Source organism: Rutilus rutilus (assembly GCF_951802725.1).
Source record: "Rutilus rutilus genome assembly, chromosome: 2".
Taxonomy (NCBI): Eukaryota; Metazoa; Chordata; class Actinopteri; order Cypriniformes; family Leuciscidae; genus Rutilus; species Rutilus rutilus.
This window is the reverse complement of record NC_140210.1, coordinates 42,689,540-42,706,990: the sequence shown is the minus strand read 5'-3', so window position 1 is coordinate 42,706,990 and position 17,451 is coordinate 42,689,540. Positions and strand designations below refer to the sequence as shown.

The 17,451-nt window shown below is 37.4% G+C and overlaps 1 protein-coding gene across 1 annotated transcript; it reads left to right on the top strand.

Annotated features, from left to right (window-relative positions):
- The first annotated feature begins 1,058 nt into the window (after window positions 1-1,058).
- Window positions 1,059-16,445, top strand: patl1 (PAT1 homolog 1, processing body mRNA decay factor). Its single transcript, XM_084394298.1, has 18 exons — window positions 1,059-1,171; window positions 1,935-2,037; window positions 3,444-3,844; window positions 4,625-4,699; window positions 4,778-4,975; window positions 5,877-5,978; window positions 6,549-6,635; window positions 7,414-7,607; window positions 7,692-7,842; window positions 8,550-8,664; window positions 8,841-8,938; window positions 9,224-9,283; window positions 9,783-9,928; window positions 10,489-10,648; window positions 10,994-11,119; window positions 11,211-11,302; window positions 12,724-12,873; window positions 15,907-16,445. Exons 1-18 carry the CDS (start codon window positions 1,157-1,159, stop codon window positions 15,926-15,928), a joined length of 2,295 nt encoding a protein of 764 aa, XP_084250424.1. The 5' UTR covers window positions 1,059-1,156; the 3' UTR covers window positions 15,929-16,445.
- Window positions 16,446-17,451: the final 1,006 nt, after the last annotated feature.

Genomic DNA, 17,451 nt, shown 5'->3' with positions numbered 1-17,451 from the left:
AAGTTACTAGTAAAGTAACAAATTACTTTTACATTGTCAACAAAATATCTGTTACTTTTTCAAACTAGTAACGCAAGTTACTTAGTTCTACACTAAATGTGTGCAGACATTTATCATCTCCCTTGCACAAAAACAGATTCAATATTCCTTAAAATGCATAATGCATTTTTATTGCTGAAGTGTTGAACTTTTCCTGTATTCTAAATTTGGAAAGATGTTTGTTAATCTGTTTATGAACATTTTCTTGGGCGTTTTCATTGTTGTTTATGACTGTTCTGTTTGGTTTTTCTAACTTTATTGAATCAAAAGGAGTGTATTTTACCGTTACTTGCCCAATTCCACTCTGAACCTAATCTAGTAAACAAAAAACTTTTTAAAGTTTTACTGAGATACTGTGTATCTAAACAGTTCTAACTTCTAATAAAATTAATACAATTTAAAGCTAAGAGCCTGTGGTTTCTTTGAAACCTATTTTAGTAATGTGCTGATATACAATTTGTTCTTCATGTGCATTATTTAATTTACGTTTATTTCATTGTACTTTGTGTTTCATTAACTTAGCACTGCTACAACATACAAAATTGAATTGATATAGAGACCTTTCTGTAATTTCTGTCTCAAAGATGGTATTGTACTGGCTAAACATTGAATATTTACACCTTTATTATTGCCAAGAAGGCATACAAAAAAAAAAAAAGTATTAATTGAAGTCATGCTAAAACATTTGTTGAGTATTCATGGTCACTTGTTTTACAGCTAGCTATTACAAAAATGTTTTGAATTATAGCCTAGCATTATGATTTTTTAATATTTTCTCAACTTTCTCATTCTTAAACCATAATTCATAATTTGGCATATTTCAAATGCTTAGTGAAAATTAAAAACCCATGGAATGTGACCAGGATTCTTTCCCCAATGGAATCTCTTTCATAATTTGAAATTTGAAAAAGGATTTTAATAGATTTCCAACTGAATACAGAATTTTAAAGGGGAAAAAAAGCAAGCAAATAAAGTTCAATATTATGGTCACTAACAGAATCGTATCGTGATTTCGCTTCACTCTTCAAGCTCGCGCGTGAGGAATCCTGTGCAGAAGCGCGCGCGGCGTCTCGCGCAGCAGCAGAAGTAAACGAGATCATATTTAAAACACAGATACATGTTCCGCTTTCAGGTAAATATGTCCTTTCTTAATATGGTGTACGTCGAAATCGCCACGTTTAAAGAAAAATAACGTGAAGGGTTCTGCTTAGAAGATTTATACTCAGATTTTGATGGAAAATTACGGCTTTGTTTTTCGACACCACAGTTAGCGAGGTAAAATTGTTTGTAAGGCCTAACCGTCCGTTTTCTCTGGTGCTGATATTGGATAAAATGTTAAACCATCGTGAAATATGCTTGTGTCCTTGGCTTATACCCTCCGTTTTGCGTTCAGTGTTCCCCAGATGTGTGATATTAAACCTTTGGCCTTGTTAGCATGTTAGCGAGGCCGCGCTAGTAACGTTACGTCAACTAACAAAAGCAATGTAAGTTAAACCTTAACTTACTGGTATTATTTCAACTTTCCAAGCATTTTCAGTTTATCTGGCGACTGCGAGCATGATTTTATCAGGGCAAACGAGTTTCTGCGAGATTTCTGATCTGTTTCGCAGTGTTCAATATCATCAAGTGTTACTGCGTTTAGCAGTTTACATAATCAGTGTTGATAACGTGTATTACGCATTTCTAATACCTGATGCATCTTTTGTGTGTAACGTTAAATGATTGAGATTAATACACCCTAACACTGACCATGTTAGTTTGGGGTGAGCACAGGCACAGTGTTATACCTGTGGATGTGGACACAGCAGCATCTTTCCCTGAGATCTGTTTTCCTCCTCCCTTACTTTTCTATGATTTGCAAATGTACTCTATACTGTTTCTGTGTTGTTTTGTAGTCTTTTGACGATGACTGCACCCTGGAGGAGGAGGAAGGGTTGGGAGAGGAAGAAGAGGAAATTGACCAGTTCAATGATGACACTTTCGGTGCAGGGGCAATCGGTAAATCTTACTCCTGGAATTATGGGTTTACCCTATAAAGCCTAATGTGTCCTATTTGATAAATGAATCTCTAAGGCCTCTAAATTACCAACATTATCAAAACCTTGCTGAAAAACTTGTGCACAGTCTACTAAAGGCCCTCTGATAGTTTATAGTTGTTTAGCAAGTAAAAGGCATTTTATTATCATTGTAAAAATGTCCACCCTCAGGTCGTGGTACACATGTAATTTTCCTGTGAATCCTTTAATTGTTTTGATAAAGTAGCAGAAGAATGTCTTTTATATTGTTAGTGAGAAGAACATTTAATGGAGGGAAGCAACCTAGGTTTACTTGCTTATCCATGCATAATTTTTTTAGAAAAAAAATCTAATGTAACAAATATGATTCATAAGGCTTTTGAGGAGCGTTTATTTGTTCATCTCTCAATTATCACTATATTGCACTGTTTCCTATGTTTTACTCCCACAATTAAAACTGAGATTTAATACAGAGAATTGGTCTTAAATATAAGCAGTTAAATATCATCTTACTAAGACATATTATTGGGAGATATAGAGACAGGGACTTCTGATATTGCATTTTGTATACACTACTGTTCAAAAGTAAGTCTCTTCTGCTCACCTAGACTGCATTTATTTGATCAAAAATACAGAAAATTTTTTGAAATATTACAATTTAAAATAGCTGGTTTTTTTATGTGAATATTTTTTTAAATGTAATTTATTCCTGTGATCAAAGCTGAATTTTCAGCATTATTACTCCAGTCTTCAGTGTCACATGATCCTTCAGAAATCATTCTAATATGATGATTTAATGAAACATTTCTTATTATCAATGTCAAAAACAGTTGTGGAGCTGCTCTATATTTTTGTGGAAACTGATACGTTTTATTTTTTCAGGATTCTTTGATGAATAGAAAGTTCAAAAGAACAGCTTTTATTTGAAATAGGAACCCTTTGTAGCATTATTAATGTATTTACTGTCACTTTAAACAATTGAATGCAATGATTGCTAAATAAAAAGTATTAATATCAGTTTAGATTGACACTACATGCAGGCATTTATTATATTCAACAACAACATCAGCTCATTCCATCTGTGGGTCATTCGTCATTACGCCCTTTTCTACATCATTGCACATGCGCAGAAATTTCAAGTTTCGATTTTCTGTCCGATCAAGTGTTTCATGTCGAACGGATTAGAAAAGATTGATCCCGCCGCCCTCAACCTGACTGAAATTTCATTGGGTTCGGGCATTTTAATTCCGATTGAGGTGTTTAGATGGAGCATTTCCTTTCGGATCGGACTTTAAAACTGTTTGTAATCGGAATACAATGCTTCATGCAAACTCACCTATTGACATCAGATAGTAACATCACCTCATTAAAGTATATTTTCCTCTCTAGATGATGACTGGCAGGAGCAGCACGCCCGCCTCGCAGAGCTGGACGAGCTTGTGCGAGATGATCTGCCGGGAGCGGACGATGCCTCCACCGGTGACCTTCCTCCTGCTGGCAGCAATGCCAAGCCTTCGCCCCTCCCAGCACCTTCCTCTTCCTCCCGGCTTTACCCTGACATAGATGAACGGGCTGGCGGTGACCTGGCGGAGTCATTGACTCGTCTCATCTTGGGCTCGGATCCTGCTATTGCTGGAGTGGGCACCGCCAGCTCGGACAGATCTCACCTTCCTCCGAATCTGCCCGGTCAGACTCCTCATCCCTCAGCGTTAGCTGGACTGTCTCCTCTGCAGTTGAGCTACCAACATCACCAGCATCTCCTGCACAGAGGGCCGGCTCCTCTTTCACAGGTTTGTGTGATCGTGATGCGACGATACCGATAATTCTGTATATTTAAAAGCCAATAACCGATATATTGTCTGTTAAATCTAAATCCAAATTTTTATACAATTTTTGAGAGCCTGATTACAAAAAAAAACAGTTTCACCATTAAAATCCATGTCCCAAACACACAATTATAATGATGATCTCAATATACTTTTATGTAGCCGATATGACTAGACTTGCGCTTCACATGTTGCACTTAACTGTGATTTCAATCATATTTCAAGCAATTCTAAATCATGTTGACATCAACAGTGCTCATCTGAAGTGTCTCAGCTAAAGGAAATAATCCATTATTTATCGGCTTTAATATATCGGAAAAGGTTTCTTATTGGGCCGATAACGATAACATTAAAAGTAAACATATATCGTCCGATACCGATATGGTGGCTGATATATTGTGCATCCCTAATCATATCCCCGTAGTATTATGCCATTATTAATATGAATTAGTATCTAATTTGTAAATCAGATACATGAAAATGGCATCATCATGGTGTGGTCTGTCTGTAGCAGGTAACTTTTATAGGGTGTGGCAATATGTTATGTTGATTAATTTAAATAAAACCCAAATTCGCAATATGGCTTAGTGCGATAATTTAGACTGTGATTTAATGAAATATAAATAGCTGCAAGTTTCAAAGTGAAGTGCGGCACTGTGTTCTTTTACATGTTTTCAATGTCACATTTTTTTTACAGTTAAATTACAATAGTAATTATTCTTGTTTTAATATTTCCCCCCATAGATAAACTCTCACAGTATTTGGGAGAACAATATGGGCTTCGGTCCTGTTAACTCTGGATTAGTCTCTCAAAAAGAGGTAAAGCACTTCAACTCTTCAAGTTAACTATGAAGTCTTTCAGTGCTGTTCTTCTAATCTTCTTGATTCACTACTTAGGACAAAACACTTATGTCCATTATCAAAGAGGTCGGGCTTCCAAATCGGCCTCCTAAACTCCGAGAAGAAGGGCGAGATTTGTCCGAAAGGGTTCCGCCTCCTCGGTCCTCCTCACCTGTGATTGGAAGTCCACCTGTAAGAGCTGTGCCTATTGGAACACCTCCAAAACAGCCCATGAGTCAAATCCACAATCAGCAGGTAAGATGGCATCCTGTCCAAAATTTAAGAAATTTATATATTTCAGCAACCGGATGCATTAAATTGGATCAAAACTGACTGTAAAGATTTTTACAAATAAATGCTGCTCTTTTGAGCTTTCTATTCATCAAAGAACCATAACAAATTATCATGGTTTGCACAAAAAAAACAATTCAACATTGAAAATAATAAATGTTTCTTGAGCATCAAATCATCATATTATACTGATTTCTGAAGGATCATGTGACACTGAAGACTGGAGTAATGATGCTGAAAATCCAGCCTCGATCACAGGAATAAATTACATTTTAACACATATTCACATAGAAAACAGTTATGTGAAATTGTAATAATATTTCACAATTTTACAGTTTTTACTGTATTTTTGATCAAATAAATGCAGTTTTTGGTGAGCAGAAAAGACTTTAAACAACAAAAAATTATTACCTTTTCACTTCACAATAAAAGAGCCATGTTTGCAGTTGTGCCACCCTTACATGTGAGAATATACAAATTGCTGGAAAAAAACGTGTTCAATGATCTCAACAGCTTTAAAACTACTGATATTTATCAAATTTGTTTATACTGTATGAACGGTTTAATTGATGCCTTTGTATTTAGTTGCTTTTTTTTATTTAGCCTATTATTAAGACACCATTTTAAATGGTTTTCTCATTTGTTCAGACAGTTTGACCACCTGACATGTTAGATGTTAAAGTATTATTTAAATGTACTAAACATTAATTCAAACTAAATAGGTTTTATAGATTAAAGTGATATATGTCATGAATTTATCAAACTATTTTAAAAGGAAATAATGCACTTGGACATGTCATGTCATTGACCCTTATGAGTGATGCAAAAGATTTCAACTGAATCAAGACGTTTCTTTTGTCTTTAGAATAATCACCCCTCAGCCATTCACGTGAGAGCCTCTGTGCCACTGCGTTACCCACCTCCCTTCCCTGAGCGTCTGTCCCCCAACAACCTCCTCAGCATCGCTGTGAGTCCCACATCACTTCACAAAGTCAACATCAGCCACCTGATGCTGATGCTGTAATACAGTGGAAAAAGTGAACAATTTTGCAGTTTGATGCCTATTTGCTCAACCTGGAGGCGGCTCTCTTTAGGGGACAAGTCAAACAATATGGTTTCATATCTTTTTTTTTTTTCATTCTTGATGAAATTAGTTTATATTATGTCTATTGATATATCTGTTACTGATACCTTTCCAGTGATATCTTATTATTATTTGTTTTTTTTACTATTGGTATGTCTGTTATACTTTACAGCTACTCTCTGGTTTATATTCTCTGGTTTATATGCTTACACACACACACACACACACACACACACACACACACACACACACACACACACACACACACACACACACACACACACACACAGACATGCTGTCATCAGAATTGACTTATGTTAGCTGTTTGTTTGTCCTATTTATTTTGCATTAAGCACATGTATATAGTCACAATTTGTGTTTGCATATTTATGAAAAAGGTTTCATGTTTATTTTGAATGGTTTTGAAATGAGTGTTTTCTTCTGCTCTTTCAGAACTCGCCGTTGTCTCATTCTCCGTTCCCTGCTGGTGTTGGTCCCGTTTTGTCTCAGATACAAAGAGCCCAAATGCTCAACTCTCAGGTGAGTGAATCCTCAAACCAGTTCCCAAGAATTTCATTTAACAGATTTTGATCTTGAATGTATAATTCTAGGAGAGGATCAGAGAATTTCTGGAATTTCTTGACATAAACTGCTGTAAGATGAGACTTTAATACAGTATGGTAGACCGTAATGGCATACACAGTATATAGTGTGTATATATACAGTCAAACCAAAATTTATTCAGATACCTTCAACATTTCTCACATTATCACAGTTTATTTTCTATAGTTTAGAAAATGGTAATAAATTATGACAAGAACTCAGAGTTATCAAATCAGTTGATATTTCACTGGTTTTGTCCATATAACAAAACTTACATAAACTTTCTCACAAATGAATTAGGTTGAATAGCTGTCAGCTGTTAAATTTAGGTACACAATTAGATAATACCAATTTAGGTAAACCAATTACCAAACAATGCTTAGTTTTGTTCAGTCTGTGGTGTAAAAAGGTCGCATTATTAGTAATTTCAGAAAAAACACTTGAACAAAACATGATCAGGTCAAAGTGTCTGAATAATTTTTGGTCCTGAATTTTTATACATTTTACTGGTAGTCACTGTATGAAGAATATTTGGGTATAATGTCACAGTTTAGCTTATTTTGCTATCCTCACTTGCATAAATTAACTATAGTGTCCTGCACAAACCTAGTAAAAAAAATCTAAAATGATATCTTTTGATAATTTTTGGTTTGACTGTACCATAGAAACATGACAGACTGTTTTTATCTTGTGCTATGCTCTTCATGTTGGTCAGTTCCAGCGAGGTCCAGCTCCTCCATTATTACACGGGGGCATTGGGGGTTTCAGGCCGTTCTTTGGGCCGTCTGGTCCTAGAATGGGTCCCCATGGGCCCCCTCTCAGCCACGCACCCATCCGACACAACACCACCCACCTGCACCCGCAGCACCGCAGGATGCTCAACCAGAGGATGCAGAACAGAGGCCTGGGGTGGGTACCATCAGCTGCTTCCCTGGATCAAGCGCGACTTTGAAAAGCCCCATGTAAATGTTTCTGTGTCTCTCATGTGCTCAGCGATCACGTCGGCGGGAGAGGTGTTGGAGACAGGAAAAACCGAGATCCTTACAGCAATCTAATGACTCAAAGAGAGAAGGAATGGGTAGCGAGAATCCAAATGATGCAGCTTCAAAGCACAGATCCGTATTTGGATGACTACTATTACCAGGTTATCACTCTTTTACCCACATGCACAAAGACTGACACGACATTTCAAAAGAAACCCTTTGTAATTGTGCAACTACAGTTGTCAACATTTGAAGTGGATCAAAAAAGTTCATCAAAGTTGTCCTAAGACAAGAACGGGTATTGTTCAAAATTCATGTATAACTTTGAAAGGTTTTAATCCACTTCGAATGTTGATTACTGTAGTATAGGACATGCTATTAACATGTATCTACCCCTCATCTTATCTAACCTTCAAACTTCAAGCTTTTAAAACCATTTCAATCTTAACAGGGCTCCAGACTAACTTTTCCACTGGTTGCACTGGTGCTACCAACTTTCTCAGTTGGTCGCACCAGCGGATGATTTGATCGCACCAAATTGTTTTTTTACAACATGGAATTAATCAATGCATGCTGATGAATAGTTGTCCTAATCATTGGACATGCTATTAACATGTATCTACCCCTCGTCTTATCTAACCTTCAAACTTCAAGCTTTTAAAACCATTTCAATCTTAAATTCTTCAAACTTACAGCTTGTTAAACTATTTAAAACGTTCAGACTTCTTAAGCCAACATCAAAATTAGTCTACAAACTTTACAATCTAATGCTTTTTTAATGCTGCTGTGACTAGTTCATTTATTTTATGTTATTTTTTTATATGAGCAACATCATTGTTGATGATGCTTAACCATTCTTATTTTGCAGAATTACTATGAGAAAATGGAGAAGCGTCAGGAGCGGGACAGAGACAACAGGAAGGAACACACCACCAAACTCATCACTCCTCAGGTGGCCAAACTGGAGCACACCTATCGGCCAGGTAAAAACAATACGCAACACGGTGACCTTTATTAAAATATCTGTTTTAACAATCACATGAGTTCAACCAGGGTCCAAAATGAATATTTTGTTATTTGCTATTTAATTGTGCATTTATTTCAGGACATGATGTGTCAAATGGTCTAATACTCTTGTGTGATTGTTTTTGGTTCACAGTGCAGTTTGCCGGCTCGTTAGGAAAACTCACTGTCTCCAGTGTGAACAATCCAAGGAAAATGATTGATGCCGTGGTAACCACTCGCAGTGATGATGAGGTCAGAACTCTAAACTCCCGCCCCTGTTACATAGACTCTTTTATATTAAACCACTTATGAGGCTCTTCTCTTGATATGTATTTTTTAGTAACTAGTAAGTGGACCCACACTGCTTTGCAAATATGCACACACACAAAAAATAAATAAATTGCAAACATAATCACCACAGAATCTTTCTTAACCTAGTAATGTTTTTTCTTCATGAATAAATGGTTTATTCAAAAGGTATATGTTAGGGAATGGAACAGTTTCTTTGTACCAATGGTCATTTTTGTCATTTTACAGGAAAAAAGAGAGAAGCAGGTGTGGAATAAAAGACGACAAATCCTTTACACTGTGGAGAAGGTAAGAGTGTAAATAAAGAAATAATGAGCCTTTATAGCCATTAGCCATGTAGGCTGTCAAAATAAAATTCATTTTTTATCAAATTTACATATGTGTCTAATTTAAAATAAATCCATATTTATTTAAAATCTGTTCCCGTTCTACTAAACGCAAAAAAAGTACTGTGATTGGTGCCTCAGCTCTTTGTATTAAATTATGCATAAATACATGATGCTGTTATGTTTATAATCGTTTATGCAATTTACGAAATATTAGATTTATAAACGTTATTTTAAAGCTATGCACTTTTTTTGTTTTTTGTTATTTCATTGCTTTGAATAAACAATTTAATGGCAAAAGTTTTTTTTCCCTCTAATTGAAACGATGCCTTTTAAATTTGAATATAATTATAATATTAGTAATATTTAAGTCTAAAATTAGAATTTAGTTTTTCAGCCATTTTGAAAGCACTAGTAGCCATAGTATTTTTATACGAAATCTTGTGTGTTTTGTTATGCAGATGTACAGTCTACTGCTAGAAGTGCAAGACTTTGAGAAGAAGTTCTTGCAAACCCCTGACCACCAAAGAGATGCCCTGCTAGAACAGCATAAAACCCACACGCTGCAGCTCTACAACTCCCTCCGAGAAAAAGAGTGGGACGACCGGTGAGTGCCACAGAACAGCCACATGAGGATAGGCATACGTTAGCATGATTCACACCATCACATTAAACTAATTAAAGCCCAGTCCAGGATCCTTTGACTCAGATTCTGGACTGTTTTGACCATTTCTGAATAAGCAAAAAGCAATGTCTACCTAATTGAGAAATACTTGAAAATACAATTGTTGTAATAAATATATAATCACTTTTTTTTTTAAATAATTAAGACCTGGTTTCACAGACAGGGCTTAGATTAAGCCAGAATTAGGCGTTAGTTCAATTAAGACATTTAAGTAGCTTTTAATAAAATGTGCTTTACAACAACATTACTGATGTGCGTCTTGAGGCAAAACAATGGCACTGACATATGTTAAGATATATCAGTAGAAGTTGCTTTCAGTTACAGCAGCTCAAACATGCATTTTAGTCTGGGACTAGACTTAAGCCTTGTCTGTGAAACCGAGGTCAAATGTGTGAAATAGCTTTTGCTTTAGTCAAGAATTGTGTGAAATCACTGATATTGGTATCGACTTCTGAAGATTTGAGATCTCCATCCTTCTGCAGAGTGAGCGATGAGCAGTGCTTGATGATCATGTCAGTGCGGAAGGGGAAACGCCTCATCTCCAGACTCCTCCCCTTCCTGCTACAGCCTCAGGCTGCTGCTGTTATCATGGGAATAGCCAGGAACCTTCCAGCCCTGGCCAAGAAAGACAAACAAGACCAGGTATAACCACAGACGATGCATCTTAAGCCGGGGACACACTTAACGACTGTGAGGCCGATTATGAATGTAATTTGATACTTGCGTCTGATCATGCACAAACGCGCCAAGTCAGAGACAGTTACGTTCAGTTAATGTTTAAAATCTGTTCCAGTCATCGGAAACGGTCTGTAAGTGTGTTCAGTTCAATGTTTCAGCTTGTCGTTAAATGTGTCCCCGGCTTTAGTGAAGAGAATAAGATGTGTAAACCCAATTCAATGTAGCAAGTCTTGTAGGTTAAGAGTAGCACTCGGAAAAAGGAGTGAGCTTTTATCTTAAATTTCCTCACCTGCATGTTTTCTTTCTTAGGTACTGTGTTGGTTGGTGGAGCCAGTCACAGCAGTAATCCAGGCCATGTCGAGTACTTCCCTCACTGATCTCCTTCAGGAGCTGCAGGGCAGGGAAGGACAGCTTCCCCTCGTGCTGCAAAATAAGGTGTTACTGGCAAATTCATTTATGTTTATAATGGCGTAGTGCATCGACCTTGTTTGACTGACTAAACCAAAGATGATGTTGTGTTTGTCAGTTCGGCGTGACGCTGCTGTATCTGATTCTGAGTGAAGGAGAGCGGATGCAGAGCTCGGATCCCAACTGTCAGCTCATGGATGATAACCGCTGGTGAGCATCTGTCTATTAAACCAGTTCAACTCGTATAAATGCTTGTCTTTTCAAAGGCTTTCCTGAAATAAAGTGTTGCAGTATTTCATCATTATTCGTTTTTGACCGTGTTTATCAAGTCTTGTCTTTACTCTTTCTTCTATGAGAGAAATATTATTTTCAGTCAGAACGGGGGGAAATGTGAATAACTGTGTTGCAGGTTGATTAAAGGTGTGCTCCTGAAAGACTTTGTCTGGAACGCTTGCCATAACATGCTGACTTATGTGGACTAACTTTTATTTGAGGAAATCTGTTTAAAATAGTCTATTAGGTTTGAATTTATTGGTCCTGCAATTGGTTCTTGATTCAGTTTATTTGAATAAATATGTCTATAATGGATAATGTTGCTTAAGTGAACACTTAAGTCTAATACACAATGATCATAAGGCAAGCACATCGCATGTTTCTGACCTGTTTTTAGCAGCATTCAGTATAGGATTTGACTGTTCAAAGATTGAGGAGTCTATTTCAAAGGGATCCACATATACAGATGCATGGGGTGGGACTAGTTGCGCACATCCATAGAGATTACCTTACATAACTTGTTAAAAGTGCTTTTTTTTTTTATATGCATACATGTGTGAAAATCAATATTTCAAAACATTTTACTTATTGTATGTATTGAAAACAGACTCCTCTTTTTTTGACACTCGATGCTTTTGACAGAGGATTTTAGGGAAGGAGAACAAAGTAATTGTTTATAGGGAACATTAACTGCTGTTTAAGAATGTAAGGGGATGAACTGAAGGTTTCAAAAGGGTCGCTGACCAACGGAGGTCATGCTGTTCGTGTAAGAGCTACATTTTGACTGAGATGCATGAAAATGTTGAAGCACTCAAAACTGAACACAAGCCTCCTCCTTCCATCACACTCTTGATAGATATATTGTTTCTTTTATCCTCCTCCCTCTCATGTTTCAAGTCTAATCTGCAAATGCTGTCAGAAAGAGCTAGTGAATAACGCTTCTCTCTGTAGTCAAGGTCAGCGAGCCTAGGGAGAGTCTAGGAAGTCGGATAAAATATGTCCAATTAAAAATGATTTATGGGATGTTGAGGAAGACGAAGGTGGATGAAGGTGAACCAGAAGTGTATATACAGTATGAAAATCTGTTCATTTGTTTTTTCAATCAACTTGGCAAGTCTTTGTTCAACAATATGAATATGTATGGTTGTACTGAATAAATACTCTGTATTTTAAAGCTCTTTTTTTTGTAGCTCTCTGAGGTATACTTTGGCAGTACCCTGGATCGCTATTACAGATAAATAAATCATATGTGATTTTTTTTAAATCTATTTTATTTTTTAACGGTTGAGTGGCCTGACTGCAATTTTTACAGATGAATTTCCACCACACTTCCCAGTCTTTTCTTTTTCTGTTTCCAGGACTGAGTTGGTGTTCTCTGTGACCCGGGAGCTTTTGAAGGTCCCGTCCTCCGCGCTCTCATCACCCCTGTTCACTCCTCCAAACCTAGTGTCGCTGTTCTCTCGATACGTGGACCGGCAGAGACTCGAGCTCTTGCAGGAGAAGCTACAGTGAGTTTGTCCACAGAAACACACACAAGCTCAAGTTTTAAAATGGATATAAATAAGACATTAGGTCTGACTCATATTGATTAAATATTCAATATTTGAGTTATATTGACTGTGCATACTTGTGATTCCCATTTTTCTCAGTATATTAGTTTAAAAGTCTATCTCTTAAGCATAATTTTATTTCTTTTATCCATTGGTCCATTGAGAATTAATTTATTTATCCATCTGTATATCGAGAATATATTAGGGCTATCAACGTCAACGCATGAGATTAATTCAAAATCAATCCTTTACGCGTTAAAATAATTTAACGCAAATAAATAAATGAAGCATTAGTGTAATTTACATCACGCCGTTAGATGACCTTAGAAGTCTGTTCTAACCCTTTAACGCTTCTCTGTTTGCGATCAGATCATTGTAAGCTGCTAAACTCTGGGAAAGTTTTCTGTCTAATGATCCAGTAAGCAAATTCATCTAAACAATCAGACCAAACAAACCATATATATGCGCTCTCAATGCACTGATTGCGCATTGTATTACTAGGGGTGTGCATTGGCACTGCCCTCACGATTCGATTCGATTACGATTCACCAGGTAACGATTCGATTCAATTCGATTCTACGATGCATTGCGATGCATCAGAATTCTACTGCACACAACAAGGCAAAATTTTTATCAGTCATGAGGCAATACAAGCAGTCAGATATTGAACAACAGATTTTATTGGCTGCTATGTGTGTATTATCACTCTCCTGTATCTTTGACATAAATGTCATTAAATAAAATAAAATTGAATGGTACAGGGTATTGGATATGACATTTTCAAACCTGAAAAAGAAAACATAAATCACTGCTTTCAGTGCTTTGAATGAGAAATGTTTCTCTTCTCTCTGCTTGAGAACCATTTGAAATTAAATTTCAACTTTATTGTCCAACTCAAGGCCAGAAAATAAACAGTGTAAGGGGTGTAACGGTTCACAAAATTCACGGTTCGGTTCAATACGATACACTTGTGTCACGGTTCGGTACGTTTTCGATACAGCAAAAAGAAAGAAATGCCAGAGAAATTTCCTTTTTTTTTTTTATTCTTTTTTTATTAGAACTAACATCATAAAGTATGACTCTTTTTTTTTTTCTTTGAGCAATGATGGAGCTATAATTGACTCTTCTTAGGAGCATATAAAACAAAACAGCTCCTTGGAAAAAATTAAATGTAATATTTTGTGCTTATAAACAAATGTTTATTTTAGTTCAGATTAACATTTGAGGGCAGCAATGTTATTCATAATGTCGAAATAAATCCGACATAACGTTACTTGAAAGCATTATAGCCTACTATTCCTGCCAAACTTCCAAAGTTGCAGTTAGTGTTACTACAGTAAATCCATGGTGAATATTGCAGATCTGTGGACACTGAATAGTTCATTCATTGCACAATGTTTCTTCCTGGTTTCCACGTCAGCGATGTTTGATCCGTTAATAACGGAGAAATGTGAATGTTTCTCACTAGATCTCGCAGCGATGTTATTACTTTAGTGGCGAGTTCAAATGCTTTCTTTACTGGATCTCTTATTAGCGCTGTGTAGTATAAGATCGGCTCGCGCTGCGTTGGTCCAAACTGATAAACAGTCCGTCACGAGTAGCTCAGTTTCGTTCCGCTTGCGTTTGCCATTTGATGTTGTGGTCGCGCCAGCGTCTACGTCTACATTATGAGCGCGCTCGCGATGCGCTTACATTTGAAATAACCGTTCGGTTTGAAAATGCGTGCCTTGTACCGAAAGGTTTAGTACGAATACGCGTACCGTTACACCCCTAAAACAGTGACATAATCGATTATGGCACTTTGCCGCATCGATGCTGAATCGTGCATGCCCCGCATTGCGATGCATCGCCGAATCGATTATTGTTGACACCACTATGTATTACACATTTCAGGACATTCAGGACATTGTTTCCACTCACAATCAGGATAATGTTTTGATTTGTCACGTTTAGTAATTCTGAATGGATCCGTGTACTGTAGGAAGTAGGGCTGCACGATATGAGGAAAAGCTGCGATGTGCGATAACATTGTTTAATATTGCGATGACGATATGACTTGCGATAAATATTCAAATGTGAATGTTAGCTATACTGTTCCCCTGTCTTAGTGCTTTAATAGGTTCTTTGCGTGATAGGTCAAGCGTTTATTACCTGCCTGGTTCAGATTACATGATTTTAGCGCGATTTTGACACGATCCGTTTGACGTAGGGTGTCGTGGGGATTCGTAAACTACAACGGGCGTCGGGACGCAAGATTCGATCGTTTCATCTCGTATCTATGAAGTGTGTCATAGTGGGCGACAACCTACGCGAGAGTGCGAGCAACAGTGAGTGTGTGTGTGTGCGCCAGTGAGCGAGTGTGTGTATGCGCGAGTGAGCTTGTGTGTGTGTGTGTGTGTGTGTGTGTGTGTCTGCGTGCGTGCGTGCGTGCGAGTGAATGTTTGCGAGTGAATGTGTGCGTGTGACGGCACGCGATGACTGGTCGGAAAGCAATGTGTAGTCTGACATGTTTCTTGTCCACGACACGATAAGATTTTAGGAGTCAAAATCGTGTACTCTGACACAGTGACTATCATAACAGACACAAAAATCTTGTAATCTGAGCCAGGCATTATTCATCGTGTCAGGCTGTCTGTTGCGATGTGTTCATATCGCGATGATGATGTAACTCGATGTATCGTTCAGCCCTAGTAGGAAGTATATGCAGTCAGGTCAAGATGGAGGTCTTTTGATCTTCATGTGGTCCTGTTCGGTATCGCAAAAAAAGAAAATTCCATAGGTGCTTTGGTGCATACATTTATAAATTATATTGACTCCTTATATCATTTGGTGTCCTTTTGGAGTCTCCAAGTGTAGTCTCCTGTTTTTGAAAGACCTAAATTTACCTTGAAAAAAAAGCAGTTTTCTGATGGTTTACTTTGCTGGATATAGCAAATGATGATGATTGGGCCTTTTCATTTATATTGACCTTTTCTTCTTTCTTTTTTCCAGGATCACATCCCTGTCCAGGTAGAAGTGACTTCAAACGTGGCAGTCGTTGAGAGACGGACTGTCAGTATATTTGTGAACGAGCAGTTTTATGTGTGATATATGTTGGCGGGTGAGGCCAGGTCATTTTTCCTTTTTTGTTCAAGAGTCACAATAGCTAAGAATAATGTTTAAATGGTAATAAAACTGTTGTCCATAGGTTTGTCGATAAAGGCGGTCAGGTATGTGTATTTTAGCTTCTGTTAGGGTCAGGGGCCAGGACAGGGACCTCATTGTGTGGCGACATTTCCCCCTGTGAAATAGCTCAATCATGACAACATCAGACCTTATTTATAACACATAGATTTGAGGAGAAATTTGCTGTACATTAATATCTTAATTTTTCTTATACACTGCAGCTTGAGGTATGTTTGCAAAAGAGTGAATGTGCAAGTGTGTCTGTGAGTTTAAATGATGGTCTGATCAAAGGTATTCTTCATTTTTAAGTATCTTGACATGATGCCTGTGTTAAAACATGAAATTAAAACTTTCTATTATACAAAGTTCGGTTGTGGTGTTTGGGTCTTTTCAGCCAGTGCTCTGGGTTTCAACACGGGAAAACCTGGACTTTTCTAATGCACAACAACACCAAAAACCTTTCAGTGCATCAAAATATGTAGTATGCTATTACACAAATGCATTTTCAACTATTTATTTTACAGTACTTTTTGCATGATGCTTTTGACTGCAAGGGCCATCCATTGGCCCAACGACGGAATCCAGTGGCCTGGAGAAGGTATAATGCGTGTATGTCTTTTCAGCGCTCCAGTGAAGTTCACTTAATTTATTGGAATTTAGTTTTAGTATTACTTTAGCTCTATGCGTAATAATCTGACTCCAATTTCAAATGATAATCAAATTTATATTGTGTTTCTGATTAGAAAATAATCATAAATATTGATTATGAATTAATTTAGATCTTTGATTATTCTGAGTATCCCATACTTTCAATTATGAATTCACTAAGGGACCCGATGCCGCACAGAGTCACACGCCCCGGGATTACGTGGATCTCACGGACAGCCTCGCCAGTCTGATCTTGGTCAGAGGGTGCAGGGTTTGCTAATACCTCTCAAGTCGGTTGCCTATACTGCTCACGCATACAAAAAAAGTGTAGTTTATTTAGCCACTTCTGTACAACTTGCCAAGTCAGTGATAGACAGAAATCTAAAGGTCTTCAGATGACGTGCCTACTGCTCCGTAGTTTGACCTATCCTGGAAACTTCAGAATAAATCAAGATGTAACATTTATTTGTCAGGTAAAAATGTATCACCATGCCAATTACAGAAGTAAATGATTAAAAGCCAATTCAGAAATAATAGATGCATGACATAATTTACTCAAAGATGACTCTAAAAGTAAGCAATGTATTCCTGACAGAGACACACAGTGGTGTATCAGGGCTCTCCAACAGGAAAACACTGAAACATCACTGTATGGGGGTTCCTGGTAAAGAGTCCCCAAGATTGCTCTGTCCCCTCGCCTTAACCAGACCAGAACAAAAGGGG

What these genes read in the sequence shown, in the direction of transcription:
- patl1 (XM_084394298.1), top strand. An exon ending in GTCAAATCCACAATCAGCAG is followed by an intron (nt 4,976 to 5,876) that starts GTAAGATGGCAT and finishes TTTTGTCTTTAG; the next exon opens with AATAATCACCCCTCAGCCAT. An exon ending in GAAAAAGAGTGGGACGACCG is followed by an intron (nt 9,929 to 10,488) that starts GTGAGTGCCACA and finishes ATCCTTCTGCAG; the next exon opens with AGTGAGCGATGAGCAGTGCT.